This window comes from Piliocolobus tephrosceles, chromosome 2 (genome assembly GCF_002776525.5).
Source record: "Piliocolobus tephrosceles isolate RC106 chromosome 2, ASM277652v3, whole genome shotgun sequence".
In the NCBI taxonomy this organism is placed as follows: Eukaryota; Metazoa; Chordata; class Mammalia; order Primates; family Cercopithecidae; genus Piliocolobus; species Piliocolobus tephrosceles.
In genome coordinates this window covers 164,951,323-164,968,723 of record NC_045435.1, presented here as the reverse complement: position 1 = coordinate 164,968,723, position 17,401 = coordinate 164,951,323, and the positions used below count along the sequence as shown (strand labels likewise).

Genomic DNA, 17,401 nt, shown 5'->3' with positions numbered 1-17,401 from the left:
AGCCAGAACCATGAGGGAAGTCCTCTCACTGTAGAGGAATGTAACCACTGCCAGAATTACCTCAAACCACAGAGCAGGAAATATGAATACCATACTCTGTTCTATTTGAAAACTACCCTCTGTTCTAGTGGTATTTCCTGCTGACTGAATTCAGTGGAAAGCCAGAGGGCAAGGGATCCTAAGTAATGCAGTCTGGTCAGTGTCCCAGGTATGGAGAAGGGCAGAAGGCGGCAAAGAATAGACCTGAGGAGGAGAGAGGATGGCAAACAGATATTCACCTTTTCGTCATCTCTACTGTCATGTCTTATAGGCATCTCAAACAGTTCCAAATATAATATGTTCATTAGAAATCTTTATTTTCCCTTTCTAACCTGTTTTTCTCCCAGCTTTCCCATCTCAGTAATGGTACCATCTACCCAGTTGCATGAGTCAAAACCTGAGAAGCATTTGTGAGCCCTCCATTTCCTTTATCCTTTTATAATCAAACAATGGGCAAATCCTATCAAGTCTCTCCAAAATATATCTTTTTCATTTCTGTCGCCACCACCCTTACACAAATAACCATCATCTTTCTTGGGACAACTGTGAACGCCTCCTAATGATTCTGTCCTTTCATTCTTCCCTCTCTACAATTAATTATTTACACAGCCTTTGGAGTGCTCTTTTTACAAACTCATATCATTCCCCTGATTAAATTCCTTCTATGATTTTCATTGCCTTTAACATAAAATAAAATCTGTAAGGCCATACATGATCTGCCTACCTTTCTACTCTCACATGGTACAACCCATTTCTTCCTTTCTCCCTGTATTTCAACATAATTTCCTTTGTGTTTCTTAAACATGCCAAAGTTTTTCCTGCTTCGAGACCTAGGCCCTGGGTGGTCTGTCTACTTGGAAAAATATCCTGGATCTTTCTCATTCTTTAGATTTCAAAGAATCTAAATACCCTGTTTCCCAAATACCCTGTCTCAGCTCCCTTACCACATTTCTTGTCTATCACAGGATCATGTTTATTTTCTTACAGCATTATCACAACTTTGTTTACATACTTACTTATTTAGTGTCTTCCATTCATACTAGTCTACCATGTAAGCTAATGAGAGAGAATGACTTTGCTTATCTTGTACACCTGTACCCTGCACAGGATTCTAGGCATATGTAATAAGTATTTGGTGATAGATAATATATTGGTAGATAGATAAAGTTAAATAATTGTTTGAGTGCAAGAACTTTAATATTGGAATGTTGACATAGATTGTGTGATCCTTATCTGCTTTTTATTTAAGCAATATAGGCTGGAACCATACAATTAGTGAATTGTGGCTTACCATGCCAAAGTTGACTCTCAATCTAAATCAGAAGTTTGCAGAACAAAATGCAATTTTAGGCATTAAACACCAGATGATTTCTGGTGCTAGGAAAGATAAAGATTTATCCTGACATCTTATCTGGAGAGACTTGTAGGATACCTCACTCCTCTCTATTATATGGTAGCACACACCCTCCTGCCCTTTTCTTGGTAATGCATGGAACCTGAAGATACCTAAATCAGATGCCTCAACGTCAAGTAGTACAACTTTCTTATAGAGTTCAAAATGCTTTAGTTGCTACTTATTCCCAGCTCTTTTTTTTTTTTCTTCTTTCTTCTGTCTGTACATAAAGACATGAAACGGAAGAATATTCTTTACAGAGTGGTCACATTCTCAGTTTGTAATAATATGAACAAATTGATTTAATACTTAACCATATACTAAGTCCTTAGTGAATGATATCTTTTTTTTTTTTGGAAGCAGGGTTTTGCTCTGCCACCCAGGCTGGACTGCACTGGCACAATCTCAGCTCACTGCAACCTCTGCCTCTGGTACTTAAGCGTTCTTCCCACCTCAGCCTCCTGAGTAGCTGGGACCACAGGTGTGTGCCACCATGCCTGGCTAATTTTTTTATAGAAACAGAATTTTAGCATGTTACCCAGGCTGATCTCAAACTCCTGAGCTCATGTAATCCACTTGCCTCAGCCTCCCAAATTGCTGGGATTATAGGGGTGAGCGGTGCACCGCACCTGGTCAATAAATGGTATCTTTACAGGATATAAATAGCCTTTACAGCAGCTCTATGCAGTAGGTGGTTTTATTGTTCACATTTTACAGACTTGGAAGAATTAAGTAACTTATAGAAGATCACACATTAGGAAGTGTCAAAATTAAGATTCAAACCTAGATTTGGCTGACTTAAAGCCCATGCCCTCTCCTCCAGGACCGTCTCTTAAGAAAGTATTAACTCAGTTGAGCACAGTGGCTTACACCTGTAATCCCAGCACTCTGGGAGGCCAAAGCAGGAAGATTGCTTGAGCCCAGGAGTTTGAGACCAGCCTGGGCAACATGGCGAAACTCCGTCTCTACAAAAACTACAAAAAATTAGCTGGGCATGGTGGTGCATGCCTGTAGTCACAGGGACTCAGGAGGCTGAGCTGGGAGGATTGCTTGAGTCTGGGAGGTTGAGGCTGCAGTGAGTTGTGATTGTGCCACTGCGCTTCAGCCTAGGTGACCGAGACCCTGTCGAGAGAGAGGGAGATCGAGAGAGGAAGAAAAGAAGAGAAGAGAAAAGAAAAAAAGAGAAAGGAGGAAAGAAAAATAGGAAGGAAGGAAGGAACTCTTAAGAAAAAAGAAAAAGGAGGAAAGAAAGAAAAAGAAAGAAGGAGGGAGGGAGGAAGGAAGGAAAGAACCCTGTTTAAGAAAAAGAGGAAGAAAGAAGAAAGAGGGAGGAAGGAAGCAAATGAAGGAGGAATGGAAGAGAAGGAGGGAGGGAGGAAGGGAAGGAGGGAGGAAGGAAGGAAAGGAGGGAGAAAGGAAGGGACAGACGGAGGGAGGGAGAGAGGGAGGGAAGGAAGAAGGAAGGAAGGTAGGAAGGAAGGAACGAACTAAGGAAGGAGCTCTGTTTACTTCAGGAAACCTAAAGTGTCATGGATGATGATATCTAGCCTGCAACTTTTGATGCCCATGGTCTTGTGCCTCTTTTCCCCTATTACCTCGGGATATTATCCCCTATGTCAGATCATTTTTCTGGTGGGATACCCTTTCCTTAATCGTACTTTTCTACCTTAGCTCTAAATGTCATAGACTAAGGACAGTCCCTTTCCTTTCTCTATTCTTTTCTTTCTTCTTTTCCTCTCCACTCCACATCCTGAAATGAATCAGATCCTGAGGATCCCACCCCAGCTCACTCCATGATTAAAAAACTTATCATTTTCTCCTTGTACTGTACATTTAATCGTATTTTTTCATGGTGACTATAAATCATTTCATTAGTTTCTTTAAATACTACATGTGAAGATATATGTTTTTGGAGAAACTTAATTCACCAAGTCTTTATTTCCAATATGCTAGTCTAGTTAGGTAAAATATAAATGACATTAATTAAATAATTAAAATGTCAACTTAAGAAATTCAATCTGTATAAAGCTTACATATTATCTGTTTTTATTTCTTAGGCTGATTATTTACAACCCAAATTGTTGGGCATTTTGGCTTTTTTTAACATGCAGTTACTGAGCTCTAGTGTTGGCATTGAAGATAAAAAAATGGTAAGTGGTGATAGTTGAGTTCCAAAGTGCTAAGATAAAATTCATATAGAATATAGATAAATTCTGCATCTAGCTACAAACATTCAAAGATGAGAAATAACCAAACATGACATTCTCTATTGCTGAAGAACTTATATAAGCTTTTTGGGAGTCTAAAAATTGGAATTGTATTCGTTTCATTTCTTTAGTTTAGGAGGGATAGAACACTAACCTAAAGTGACTAAAAGGAATTTGTGGCTGTGTTACTAAAAGCGTAAGGATAATGTAGCTTTGGGCATAACTTGATTTTGGACTCAAAAATGTTCTCAGAGTCAGTCTTTTGGCTCAGATTCACCTGGGTTGGCTCTGTACTTAAGAGCCAGGTAATGACCTCAATGGCTTCAAGCTCACGTCATCACAACATCTAGTCCAGCATTTGAAGAAAGAGACTAGCAATCACTGAAAGCTCAAACAAAAGTTGCATCATTGAGTCTCCTTGGTTTAGATTGGTCTGGTGTGGGTCATGGCCCATGGTGTTTTTGAACACCAGAAATCTTAGGTTATTATAATGTAAAGCAACTTTATGTTTAAATACTTGTGCCACAATGAAGTTTCATTATGACTGCTGCAATAGTTGGCCACCATTGGAAACTTTTGTCCTATAGTTTGGAGTAAAATTTTAGATATTGATAAAATTTCCCTTTCTGTTGCTTTCCACCTCTGCAGTCAGTAGGATTACAATAAAAACAAACAAACAGAAAACACCTATGAATGGAAGCTTTTATTTCAGTGTATACTACTCCCCCCCTTTTTTTAACAATCTTAAGGAGTAAAGAAAGACATATGATACCATATTTAACTCTGCAAATTTTAGCAACCAATGCCTGTTCTTTTGGTGTCAACTAGTAAATGTAATCCCCGAACCAACTACTATTTCATCTACATGGCTTTTTTTTTTTTTTTTTTGAGACGGAGTCTCCCTCTGTCGCCCGGGCTGGAGTGCAGTGGCCGGATCTCAGCTCACTGCAAGCTCCGCCTCCTGGGTTTAGGCCATTGTCCTGCCTCAGCCTCCGGAGTAGCTGGGACTACAGGCGCCCACCACCTCACCCGGCTAGTTTTTTGTATTTTTTAGTAGAGACGGGGTTTCACCGTGTTAGCCAGGAGGATGGTCCCGATCTCCTGACCTCGTGATCCGCCCGTCTCGGCCTCCCAAAGTGCTGGGATTACAGGCTTGAGCCACCGTGCCCGGCCCTTTCTTATTGTTTCTCCAATTGCTATCCTAAGTGAGAGAATCACCTTGAATCTAAGAAAACTAGAGTTTGTCTTGTAAACCATAAAGAGCTTGCATGTTTTGGCATATAAAGTCAACCAGAGAGTTTCTTTACCTCTTCATTATAAACTGGAGCTGCTGATAACAGGTCTGGTTCTGTGTTTTTCATGTGTTTCATTTTCTGAGTATATCATTAATTATTTATTTTACTAAATTCAGGACATCTTGAATTTAATATCATTAGGACAAAAATTTCCCTAACTATTGATCACTATGAAGTATTCCATTTACTTCAAAAATTTTTATATGGTCTCAAATTCAAATGATTTTAATTTAGCTTGTTTTATGTATGCATATGGCAGTTTGGGATAGATATGAAAGAAATTAAACAATATGCATTATACCTTTAATACATTAGAAATTTTACCGTTCTAGATGAATATTGGGCCAAAATAACAAATCACCTTCAAGGGAAAAAACAAAACAAAAAAGAACTCAACTTGTATTTTTCACATTTATAATTCCCGCATAAGACATAAACAACTGGACGAAACAAACTGGCCAACATTGATTCGATCTTTTGTGTTATCTGAGAATAGATGACCCCTGATATTGGGTGGGAAGCACTTGTCCTTAGGGCTCATCTGCTTCTGGCAGCATGTTTGTAAGCTTTACTCTGAAGCGCTACTTAACTCTATAGGCCTTGAACAGTTTGATGTCTTTGATGAAGTTAATGGGACCCAAACATGTCAGTTCTGTGAGGGTGAAGATGATGACCACACTGAGAACAGGCCTTCGATTCAAGGATGATTTTCCTGAATTGTGTTGCAGGTAAATGACTGCCTGAGTTTATTATTATTATTATTATTTTGCATTTTCCAGTAGCACTAACTTGAATTATTATCTCTTTGAAGGAAATTGGGTTCAAGTAATAAATAATTAAGGGAGAAAGACTGTTTGTATTGAAAACAGAACGTATTTACTTCTTTTAAAACATTTTACCATGAAAGTCTTTTAACATACTGGGAAATAGAAGCGTTATCAGTGAACCTTCATACCTATTTCCCAACCTTGGCAGTTATCAACATTGCTAGTTTTTTCTAATCCACTTCTACCTTTTTGATTGTTAGTTGGGGTATATTACAGAAGATCCCAGAATCATATCATTGTACTTGTAAATACTTTAGATGTATCTAATGGATGAGGGCATCTAAAAAATAACCTTCATGAATTATTATACTTAGCAGGATTAATAGAAATATCTAATCTAAAACTCAGTCCTTATTCACATTTCCTCCAGTTGTCTCAAAGGTATTTTTCCCAAAGATATTGTATATATCATGTTGTAGATGCCATTTCCCAGAGATGTTTGCATGTATCATTATTTCTTGAGTTAGACATAAATGAAGTTTACATACATGTATTTGGTTGCCTGGCTCCTTAAGTGCCTCTTGTAAACAACCTCATCCGTTAAATTCCCTACCCACACATTTTACTTATTTTAGGCTGTTAAGATTTTAGGATGTGGGATTTGGAGAATAGCTAATTTAACTTTTCCCTCTATCTTTTCTTTCATCCCTATTTTTTCTATAAATGGGTACCTAGATATAGATGCTGGATTAGATTTAGGTTCAATTTATTATTATAACATGCCTCATAGGTGAGGCTTTGTGCTTCTCTTGTGGCACAGTATGAGCCACATAATAATATCTAGTTGTCCACTTTTAGTAATGGTAAGATTAGACAGTAGGTTTTATCAACCTGAATCCCTTTATTATAAAATTCCTCATTAATCTTTCATCTGATGATTTTAGCATTAATTAATGATCATTGCCTAAGTCCATTATTTCATTACAGTTGATAAAATAGTGATTTTCTAATTTTATTATTCCTTCTGTATTTACTAGGTGGGATTATTCTTAAAATTCCTCATAAAATTTGCCTAGCCGGGCATGATTGTACATATCTGTAGTCCCAGCTGCTTAGGAAGGTGAGGCAGAAGGATCACTTGAGTTTGAGTCTAGCTTGGGCAACATAGCAGGACCTTGTCTTTAAAAACAAAACAACCATAGTTCGTGTAGGAAGAGCAGTTCATAATTACTTGAATATTTCCTTTTAGTTAATCAATTTAGGAATATAGGTTTGTGCTGTAGCAACCTCCAGTGAAGTTTTTCTTCTTTTATAATATCATTTTGATTACATAGATTTTTATAAGTTTAATTAATTTTATCCATTAAAATCACTAGCCTTTTTTATTGCTGAAATTGTCCCATCTTATGCAAGTAGAAATCCTTTCAAGTTGGTATCTATGAGTTTTGATATAACCTCCATTAATCTCTTATAGATTTTCTGCTTTCGGGCATGACAAGATGACCCGGGCTCATCTTGAACATTTCCTGCCCCTGACTCAAAATTAGCGATTTCTTCAAGGAACCCTGGCTCTGGTTCCTTTGAGCCCAGATTAATTCCCAGTATAGGCACTCATTGGGCCTACTGTCATTGCTTCTAAGTCTTAAGTGAATATAGCTACTAGAAAATTTTTATAAAGAGAAAAAGATTTTGAGTTTATATGTATATATATGTGTGTATTTCCAGTACAATAAAGATCACATAGTTTTGACTTAACTCTTTGGTTTTACATTATATTTCTTTCCAGTTATTCTGTCTTTGTTCCTAATGACTTATCTTATACATTTACGTAATTTTTCTTTCTGTATACATATATATGTCTTTAAAGTGACAATTTCAATATTACTACCAACAGTAAGACTGCTGAGTGCAGTTTAAGCTTCTTGGAGGCTCTTTTTGTCAATAAAATACATCCTGTTAGAGATATATAGTCAGAATATGTTTTAAAATCATGTGAAGTAATTATTTTCTGTGTGCATGTGCTACTGACTTAATATTTAGTTAGGTTCACTTGTTTCAGTTTGTTTAAAATTTTTAAGAGTTGCTTTTCCCCTATATTTTATTTAATTTAAAAATATATAAAACATTTGCATAGTCCCAAATTCAAATCTGTGTAACAAATTATAGTCAGAAATCTAGATTCCAGTTTTGACCTCTACAGATACCTATTTTTATTAATTTTTGTTTATCTACTCTTTGTAAAAAAATAAGCAAATGCACACACACACTTTTTTTTTTGTATTAATTCTGCCCCAAACACTTTTTCCCCTTGCTTTTTTGACTTCATATAATTTGGACATCACTTTATTTGAATATATAGCACTGATCTTTGCTTTAAAGCTGCCTTTTAATCTATTGTTTATATATATCATGTGTCTTCAACTAATAACTAATTGATAGAGCTTTACAAATAATAAAACTAATTGGATTTCATTTCTATTTGTTTTTTCACATAGAGCTTGGGACTGCTTTGTTCGTTGCCTGGATCATGCTTGTCTGGGCTCCCTTCTCAGTCATGTAATAGTAGCTTTGTTACCTCTTATACACATCCAGCCTAAAGAAACTGCAGCTATCTTTCACTACCTCATAATTGAAAACAGGTATTGTAACTGAAATTAAAGTAAAATAATAACTTTTTAAACTGTATTTTTATGTCTCAAGGTATTAAAATTACTGATGGTAATGTGGAACTTTCACTTTTTTGAATTTCAGGGTTCATCAGTAACAAAAGTAATTGGCATGTAATTACATATTGACATGATGCTATTTCAGTTGTGGCATTGCTTCTATTATAATTATTTCTAAAACTCACTAATTAATAGGTCAGCAGTTAAAAATTATTTTTCATTAATTCTGTAAATGTGAAACCTAATTTACCTTTGTTTTCACAGTCAAAAGGCAGACAGTTGAATAGCATGAGAAAGGTTAGGAGAAATACCTACTTTCTGCAGCTTACCTTACTTGAAACCTTTATTACTTCATTGCATTAAGCTTTGAACTAGCCTCTGTTCCTTTAAGCTTTTCTCACTTTTCTTGATATTGTTACTAGAACTGTGTTTTAAAAATCTCTTTTTATTGGTGTCATTCCAGCATACAAAGGCATTCTGAGATTCTCCATTTCCTAATTGACAAATTCCAAATTGCTTAGCCTGATATTGAAGGCTTTCTAAAAATCTGGCCACAGACCATTTCTTACTATCTTCCCCCATAATTTTTCAAAACAGGCATTAGGCTATAGCCAATGTGGACTACTATTGACAGAACATACATCATTCTTTCCCATTTGTATTTTTGATTCAGGCTGCTTTTTAGACTGGGATGTCTTTCTATATATTTAATTTTTTTTCTGTGATTTTACTTAACGTTGTATATAATCATTCCTTTGCTTGTGAAAAGTTGGGGTTGAAGTACTCCTTATTTACCTACTCACCCATAGGCTATTGCTGGTCCCTTCAGTCAGTTGCAGTAACTAATTAGGGAGAAGTCATAGAAGAAGGAAAAGTTAATGTGTTTTTATTTAATTAAGATACTTTTGTTTTCGATATTTTGTGCATGATAAAACAACAAAATCACTAATTTAGATTTTGGGACTACTTTTCAAGTACCTTTAAAATTTGTTTTGTACATAGTCGTATCTTTGCTGTTTATTACAGAAGTATCATTTCTCTACCTTTTTCATAATCATAAGAAAAATCCTGACCAGGCATGGTGGCTCATGCCAACAATACCAACACTTTGGGAGGACAAGGCAGGAGGATTGCTTGAGGCCAGGAGCCTGGGCAACATAGTGAGAACCCCATGTCTACAAAAAATACAGAAACATTTAAAAAAAAAAAAAAAAAGACCCTTTGGGAGGCTGGGGCAGGCGGATCACGAGGTCAGGAGATCAAGACCATCCTGGCTAACATGGTGAAACCCTGTCTCTACTAAAAATACAAGAAGTTAGCCACGTGTGGTGGCGGGTGCCTGTAGTCCCAGCTACTTTGGAGGCTGAGGGAGGAGAATGGTGTGAATCCGGGAGGCGGAGCTTGCAGTGACCGAGATTGCGCTACTGCACTCCAGCCTGGGCGACGGAGCCAGACTCTTGTCCAAAAAAAAAAAAAAAAAAAAAGCATGTAATCCTAGCTACTGCAGACTGAGGCAGGAAGATTTCTTGAGCCCAGAAGTTTGAGGCTGCCCTGAGTTGTGATCATGACACTGCAAGATAGAAGACATTAAGCTTGCTGAATGAAGGCACTACTTTGGCTTTGTTTATTGTTCCATCCCCAGTGACTAGCAGAGTGCTTAGCATGTAATAGCACATAGTAGTTATTTAATATATATTTATTGCATGAGTTAACGAAGACTAGAATTTAGAAACACTTATATTTGGACCCAGAAAGATTAGAGCATTTATTATATTAGAAGGAAATTAAAAATTATAGCCCTGATAAGGATTACTTATATATATATTTTTATAATTCTTCATGATAATTTGTGTATTGGGGTAGTCTTTGGCTGTCTATTGCTATATTCCAAATCACTCCCAAACCTAGTGTCTTAAAACAACGAGCATTTTTATTTGCTCATAATTTTGCAATCTGGACTGTGCTAAGCAGGTCAGTTCTACTGGTCTTACAAGTGGTCCCTGGTGTGGCCACATTCAGCTGGCAGGTGGACTGGGCTGGGCCTCTCTCTCATTCTGTGTAGTCTCAGAGTCTCTCTCTCTGTACCGTGGTCTGTCCATGTTGGTGGCCACACTTCTTACATAGTGAATTAGGGCTCTCCAGAACACACAAATGGAAACTTGCGGGGGCATTTTTTTTTTATACTTTAAATTCTAGGGTACATGTGCACAACATGCAGGTTTGTTACATATGTATACATGTGCCATGTTGGTGTGCTGCACCCATTAACTCGTCATTTGCATTAGGTATATCTCCTAATACTATCCCTCCCCCTACCCCACAACAGGCCCCGGTGTGTGATGTTCCTCACCCTGTGTCCACGTGTTCTCATTGTTCAATTCCCACCTATGAGTGAGAACACCTGTGCGGTGTTTGGTTTTCTGTCCTTGCGATAGTTTGCTCAGGAAGATGGTTTCCAGCTTCATCCATGTCCCTACAAAGGACATGAACTCATCCTTTTTTATGGCGAAACTTGCAGGCATTTTTAATACCTAGGTCCCAAACTGGCACAGCATATCTTCTGCCACTGTCTATTTGCTAAAGCAAGTTGCACACTCAGCCCAGCTTGAAGAGGAAGGGACTGTATATATGGGTTTGTATGCTGAGAAGCATGGTTGATTTTAGCACTATTATAGAGTGATTTTCATAGTTTTGGTCATTTTCCACTAATAATTTAGCTGAGCGTCTTAGACATAGTTAGAAAATACTTTGCAGCTCAGTAATCAACTAGCACTTTTAATTATGAATTAAATTGGCCTTAGTTTGAACTTTTGCTTTACATTTTTTTAGTATTCATATTCTTGGCAAATAATTCTTTTTATTCCGACTATTAGGGATGCTGTGCAAGATTTTCTTCATGAAATATATTTTTTACCTGATCATCCAGAATTAAAAAAGATAAAAGCCATTCTCCAGGAATACAGAAAGGTATTTAATTTTTAATTTGTGGTTTAGGAGATCATCAATACAGAATTGTTCCCAAATTCCAATACATTGAATAAAGATCCTTTAGGATCATATCTAGGGATAATATAGTCCTATTCTAATGGCTAATTCCTGGTGAGTAGATAATGCTACCATGAATCCATGACTTTTGGAAGGAAGTTTTAGCATTTAGATTAAAGATGTAACAGCATTAGATAGAACAGAGAGCAAAAAATACAGTACTTATGCCTTTACTACCCAGACCAAAGTGTCCTTATTGTCCCAAAAAGAAGAGCTACCACAGCGGCATGCCCTAAGAGAAGAAAGGAAAGCTGTGGGGCGATTCTAGTTTTGTTGTGCTACAAACCATGACATAGAAATGTCAGATGTGAATGATTCCTGAGATTTAGAAGGGGAATAATGTAAAATTCCAGCATTTTAAATCTTAGTGAGCGCTCTAAAATTATGAAGATGTTAGTGGTGATTTCATAACACTTCTGGGTAGAAAGTGGAATATCTGACCTTGGGTATCACCTTGGGTAGTGAAAGGAAGTGAATTACTTATATAATCCATAGACCTGGTTCAAAGCTATTATGTAACCCTCTGTAAATTAAGAGAAACTTACACTTCCTGTCAAGAAGTACTTATTTTAGATAAGTAAATTCTTACTTAGTTGGGATAAAATTTTTCTCCACGTCTAAAAATTTTACAATGAAATCCCTTTCCCTTAGAATTACTAAAAATGACTTATGCTATACAAAGGAAGGAATGGAAACTTTATTACTTTAAAAAATTGGTTTGGTATAGTTTAATGGTAACTAGGGAATTTAGGCCTTTGGAAATGGTTGTTAAAATAGTTGATTAATAAGGTCTGTCTGTCTGTGCTTTGTGTGTAGGAGACCTCTGAGAGCACGGATCTTCAAACAACTCTTCAGCTGTCTATGAAGGCCATTCAACATGAAAATGTCGATGTTCGTATTCATGCTCTTACAAGCTTAAAGGAAACCTTGTATAAAAATCAGGTATACTAAGATGATATAATTAAAAATGTATAACAAAGAAAGATTGGAGGCTTAAAGAAAAGATGACAGAATGACATTTTTGTTTGTGATTTAGTGAAAGAAGAAATTTTTATTTTACCTGAATTATCAGATCTGACTGAGAATTAGGAATCCATGAGATGCCCTTTGAGCTTGAATCCCAGGGTTTTGCAGTTTTTTGTTGTTTTTGAAGGATCATGATTTGATGGTTATATTTTAGGTTACTGCATCTTCCTAAGTAAAGGTGTATATAATTATATAATACAGCAGCAGTTTATGTAAGTCTTCTCACATATTTCTTATGGATATATGTCATATGAAATGTCAGCAGTTTTACTATTGTACATTTTGACTGAATTAATGTTAGTTTTAATGAAGCTAAATCTTTAAGTTTACTTTTTCAAGGGGCAAATGAACTTTATTGTTTTCTTTGGCAACATAATGTAGATTATCCCTAAACTTGATGATGGTGAGAACTGGTGTTTAAAATACCAGATCACTGTATATGAATAAATTGGAAAAAATTAACTGAATTACTCATTTTTGCATATCTAGAACCCATATGGTAAGATGTGAGAACCTAAGACCCTCATGAATTTTGCAATTACCATTCTATAATGGAAGGGTTGTATTTCCTTTCATTAATAGAAGTAAACACTTACTTAGGACAAAAGATATATGTGATGGTAATGAGCACGTGTTTCTGGGGCAGTGAGTTTGTATAACCAGTGTGGGTAGCAGCCAGTGTGGAGATGATCCCAACAGAGGGGAGGAGCCTTGAATTTCCTCTAGGTTAAGTATTATGCCTTCCTGACTATAGATGTTCACTATCAATGTTACAGCCTCTATTCCTGCTCTAAACTACAATGAAACTACCCTTTGCTTGCCCCTAGCCCCATACCTTTACCTGGTTTTCAGGTAACTCAAAGGATGTTTAGCCTTTTAATTTAATACAGAGATTTATAAATCACAAAGGTTTTCTCCTCTTTGCATAGAAGTTTTCTAGTTTAGGTTATTTGCAAGCAGATGGCACAGTCATGGTCTAATGTAAGGAAACTTCACCTCGATCGTCACTTCCTAGATACAAATAACTAAATCTGAGAATTGAAGGAGATTTCTTACAGTCTTAAGGAAAGCTGCAGCTGCCCCACTTCGCCTCCTGGATCACAAAAGATAAATCATATCTGTCAACTCCCTTATAGGGTTCCTTCAATGTAAAGCCTAGATGCTAATAGATTATCTAGACAGAATAAGAAGAGAAGTGTACTTGCAGGAGTCTTGAGTAGTCTGATTAAGATATAATAGCCATATATTATTATGGGATTTTTTAAAAGTCAGGATTTAATGTAGTTTAGCATCTATACCTGGATAAATTTGTGGCAGGCTGGTAAGAAAAAACTAAAGGCAAAGAAGATTGGAGGATCCATGGGGAGGTAAAAAAAGAATAAAGATCCAGAAGCACAGGTCTTCCTAACCATACTCCAGTGATACTGGCCCAAAACACCTGGGAATAAAGAGAGAAGGAAATGGGTTCTTTCCCAACTGTGGCAAGAAGATTAAATTTGAAGTTGAAGACAATTGAATTAAGATTTCGAATAGTACTGTCCAAAGGACCTTTCTGTGAGGATAAAAATATTCTATATCTGTACTCTTCAGCAGTAGCCACTAGCCACATGCGGCTCTCTCGAGCACTTGTAATATATGCTCAAACATTATGTTCTGAGGAACAGAATTTTTAATTCTGTTTAATTTTGCTAATTTAAATTTATTTATTTATTTATATTTAGAGGCAGGGTCTCTCCAGTACAGGGGTGTGATGACAGCTCCCTGCAGCCTCAAACTCCTGGGCTCAAGCAATTCTTCCACTTCAGCCTCCTAAGTAGCTAAGATTACAGGTGTGTGCCACCATGCTCACCTAATTTTTTTTTTTAAGAGATGGGGTCTTGCTGTGTTGCCCAGGCTGGTCTTGAACTCCTGGCCTCACACAATCCTCTTGCCAGGGCCTCCCAAAGTACTGGTATTACAGGTGTGAGCCACTCTACCTGGCCTAATCTAAATTTAAATAGCCACATGTGGATAGTAGCTATTGTATTGGACAGTGCAACTCTACAAGTTGGTTGAACCTATAGAAATACCACCAGAGCATGAAACTGGCATAAGATAAGAGGATTAGAGGCCAGAGTTTTTGTAGTCAGTACTCCTAGGGTCCATGAGACAACAGATGCAAAAGATCCTGTTTTAGAATTTAAAATTGTAGCCACAGGGAAAGGAAAAGATACTTTAAGAGTGGATTGAAAGGAGGTTTTTATTTAAAAATACACTTAAAGTTGTGGTAGGAGTGGCTAAACAAATGATTGGATATAATGTAGCCACAAAGCAAACTGCAAGAGGTGGTGGTGTGAAAGTTAGTAAGATGATGGCTAATGTAGCATTAGATACTTAACTATTTTTATGGAATGACCCTTCAAAAGCCCTGTACTGATGGGTAGTCCCAGACAGTCATTGACATTGAAGAGATGAAATCTTCTACTTATTTTTAAGCAAGAGTATATATTTTTGAAGGAATAGAAGATTTCTAAGCTCAGTGGATGGCAGAAAATGATTTCTATATAGAAAAGTCAGGCTAAAGATCAAATTAAGAAACCATATAATTCATTTCTGAAGGCTTATACTAGTCAGGTTTAAGGAATCCATTTGATAAAATCCCAAAAAGAGAACTTTGTAAGAAGCTAAAATAAACTTATGGCAATGCAGAATTCTAATAAAATGACATTTACTAACGATTACACATAAGAGAGGAGCCTATTGAAAATAAAGCTGCTAGAGACTTTCAGGTTGTCTAGGATAATGGTAGATGCCTAAATCTGAATTTCTGTATAGCCCCTGAAACATCATAAAGAGTGTCAAGGACAGCAATTGAAACCTGGAGGAAACATGGAGGAAAATTGAACACATAATTTACACCCTCAAGAGAACTGTGAGACATAATATTATGAACTTCAAATTACTTGTAACTAACAGAGATATCTGTGGAGCTCATATCTTAACCTTGTGTGGTGCTGAGAGCAGTTACATTCTGATAAGACTGTATAAAAGAAGAAGAAAATGAAGAATAGGAACTAAGAATTGATGGAGCAAAGAGAAAATCACCAACAGGAAGAGATAGTCATACTCTTAAGTGCAACATTACTGAAAATAAGTCCAGGATGTGGTATGTCAGACTGCTGGCTACAGGGAAGATACTTGAAAGTATGCCCAAGGTTTGTAGTCTCTGAAAATCAGTTTCTGGGGAGTAGTAAAAGAAGAGGGGAAAGGCACTGTTCAGAGACTTAGTCATAAACAGAAAGAAGAAAGTAAGAGGGAGAATTTTAAGGGTCCTGCAGTAGTAAAAGAAATGTACAAAATCAGGGATGAACCAAATCCTCCCCCTGCTACCAGAAAAAGAAGAAAAAAAAGCTATTCATGAAGAAAACTGCACTTCACTATGCTGACATGGATATTCATGAAAGAAATCCTGAAGCCACTGCAGAATGCTTACTGTTACTGCATATAGCTGTTATGGAGGGTTTTCCAGTTTAGAAATTGCACAATATGTGTAGAAAAAAAATATATATATGCAAGGTTCCTGTAAGACAAAAATAGAAAATGAAAATAAAGTCTGTGAGTTGATGACAGTTCCTCCTCAAAACCAACCACAACATGGAGGAAAATTGAACTTAGCACTGACTTGAATTGAATATTTTAAGCAATCATTTTCAGATATAAAAAAAGTTGAATGAAAAAATTAAAAAACAAGAGAAATAAAAACCAAGATGAAACAAGGGTGATTGAACTTAGGAAAGAAATTGAAATGAAGATTAAATTACAAGAACTACAGGGTAGAATGTATTTGACTAAACATTTAGCAAGGGGCATTGAATAAAGGTATAAAAAACAACAAAAATTAGAAAAAGGTTTAAAAAGGAATAAAAAAGATAAAGGAATAAAAAGAAAAAGTAGTTGAAATGGAAGATTGGCAAAAATTTCACATGCAAATAATTAGTGTCTCTGGAGAATAAAACCAAAACAAGAGAACAGAATTAATATTTAAAATTATAATCCAAGAAAGCTTTCTGGAAAAAAAGACCTTATCTATATATTGAAAAGGCTTGTATCCTGGAGAAAACTGACCTAGAATAATTAACTCTGAGATGTATCCTAGACTTTAATAATAAAAAATCTTCAAAGCTTCCTGGCAAAAGAAATTTTTTCAAAAAATTACTTGCAAGGACAGAAAAAGTAGGTTGGTATCAGAATTCTCAGTAGGAATGTACAGAGTGGGCCTAGAAAATAGCAACATTTTTTAAAAATGTCATAAAGTATGAGTCAAGAAAGAGTCAAGCTGTCCTTAGAGTATCATGGATAAGAACATGGTTTTAAACCTATAAGAATTGAAGTAATATGGTTTTCACAAGTGATCCTTTCCTAAGAGATGTATTAGAGGATGAGCTTCATTAAGTCAAGAGATAACTGGGGAGACTTTGGCAAAAAGTCTGATGGTTACTGTTTATGTATTTAACAAAATATATAAGACTAAAACAACTGGGGCAAGGGTGGGATAATTATGTGTAAATGTTGTATTCTAGTAAAGTAGAAATAATGAAATTTTTTAAATGAGAGAAGGGGGAGAGTAAGGAGTAAGTAAGATAAGCTCAGTAATTGTTGCATAGGCAATAACTGGGAGTCAAAATATACCATTCTATACTGGCAAACTAGTTACAGAAAGTCAAATAAGGAAAAAAGGGACTGTAGACATAATAAAAGGTATTGATATATTGGATAGGCTGGGAGCAGTAGCTCACGCCTGTAATCCCAGCACGTTGGGAGGCCAAGGTAGGCAGATCACGAGGTCAGGAGTTCGAGACCAGCCTGACCAACATGGTGAAACCCTGTCTCTACTAAAAATACAAAAATTAGCCAGGCATGGTGGCACACCTGTAATCCCAGCTGCTCAGGAGGCTGAGGCAGGAGAATCACTTGAACCCAGGAG

General features: G+C 36.4%; 1 protein-coding gene across 4 annotated transcripts in view; it reads left to right on the top strand.

Moving 5' to 3' along the window:
- Positions 1 to 17,401, top strand: part of ATR (ATR serine/threonine kinase) — a 125,186-nt gene that overhangs the window by 31,476 nt on the left and 76,309 nt on the right. For all 4 annotated transcript variants that reach the window (XM_023215343.2, XM_023215341.2, XM_023215339.2 and 1 more), the window contains 5 exons: positions 3,490 to 3,582; positions 5,532 to 5,662; positions 8,197 to 8,340; positions 11,241 to 11,334; positions 12,229 to 12,354. In XM_023215343.2, coding sequence (XP_023071111.2) covers positions 3,490 to 3,582; positions 5,532 to 5,662; positions 8,197 to 8,340; positions 11,241 to 11,334; positions 12,229 to 12,354 — 588 coding nt within the window. The remainder of the gene's footprint in view (positions 1 to 3,489; positions 3,583 to 5,531; positions 5,663 to 8,196; positions 8,341 to 11,240; positions 11,335 to 12,228; positions 12,355 to 17,401) is intronic.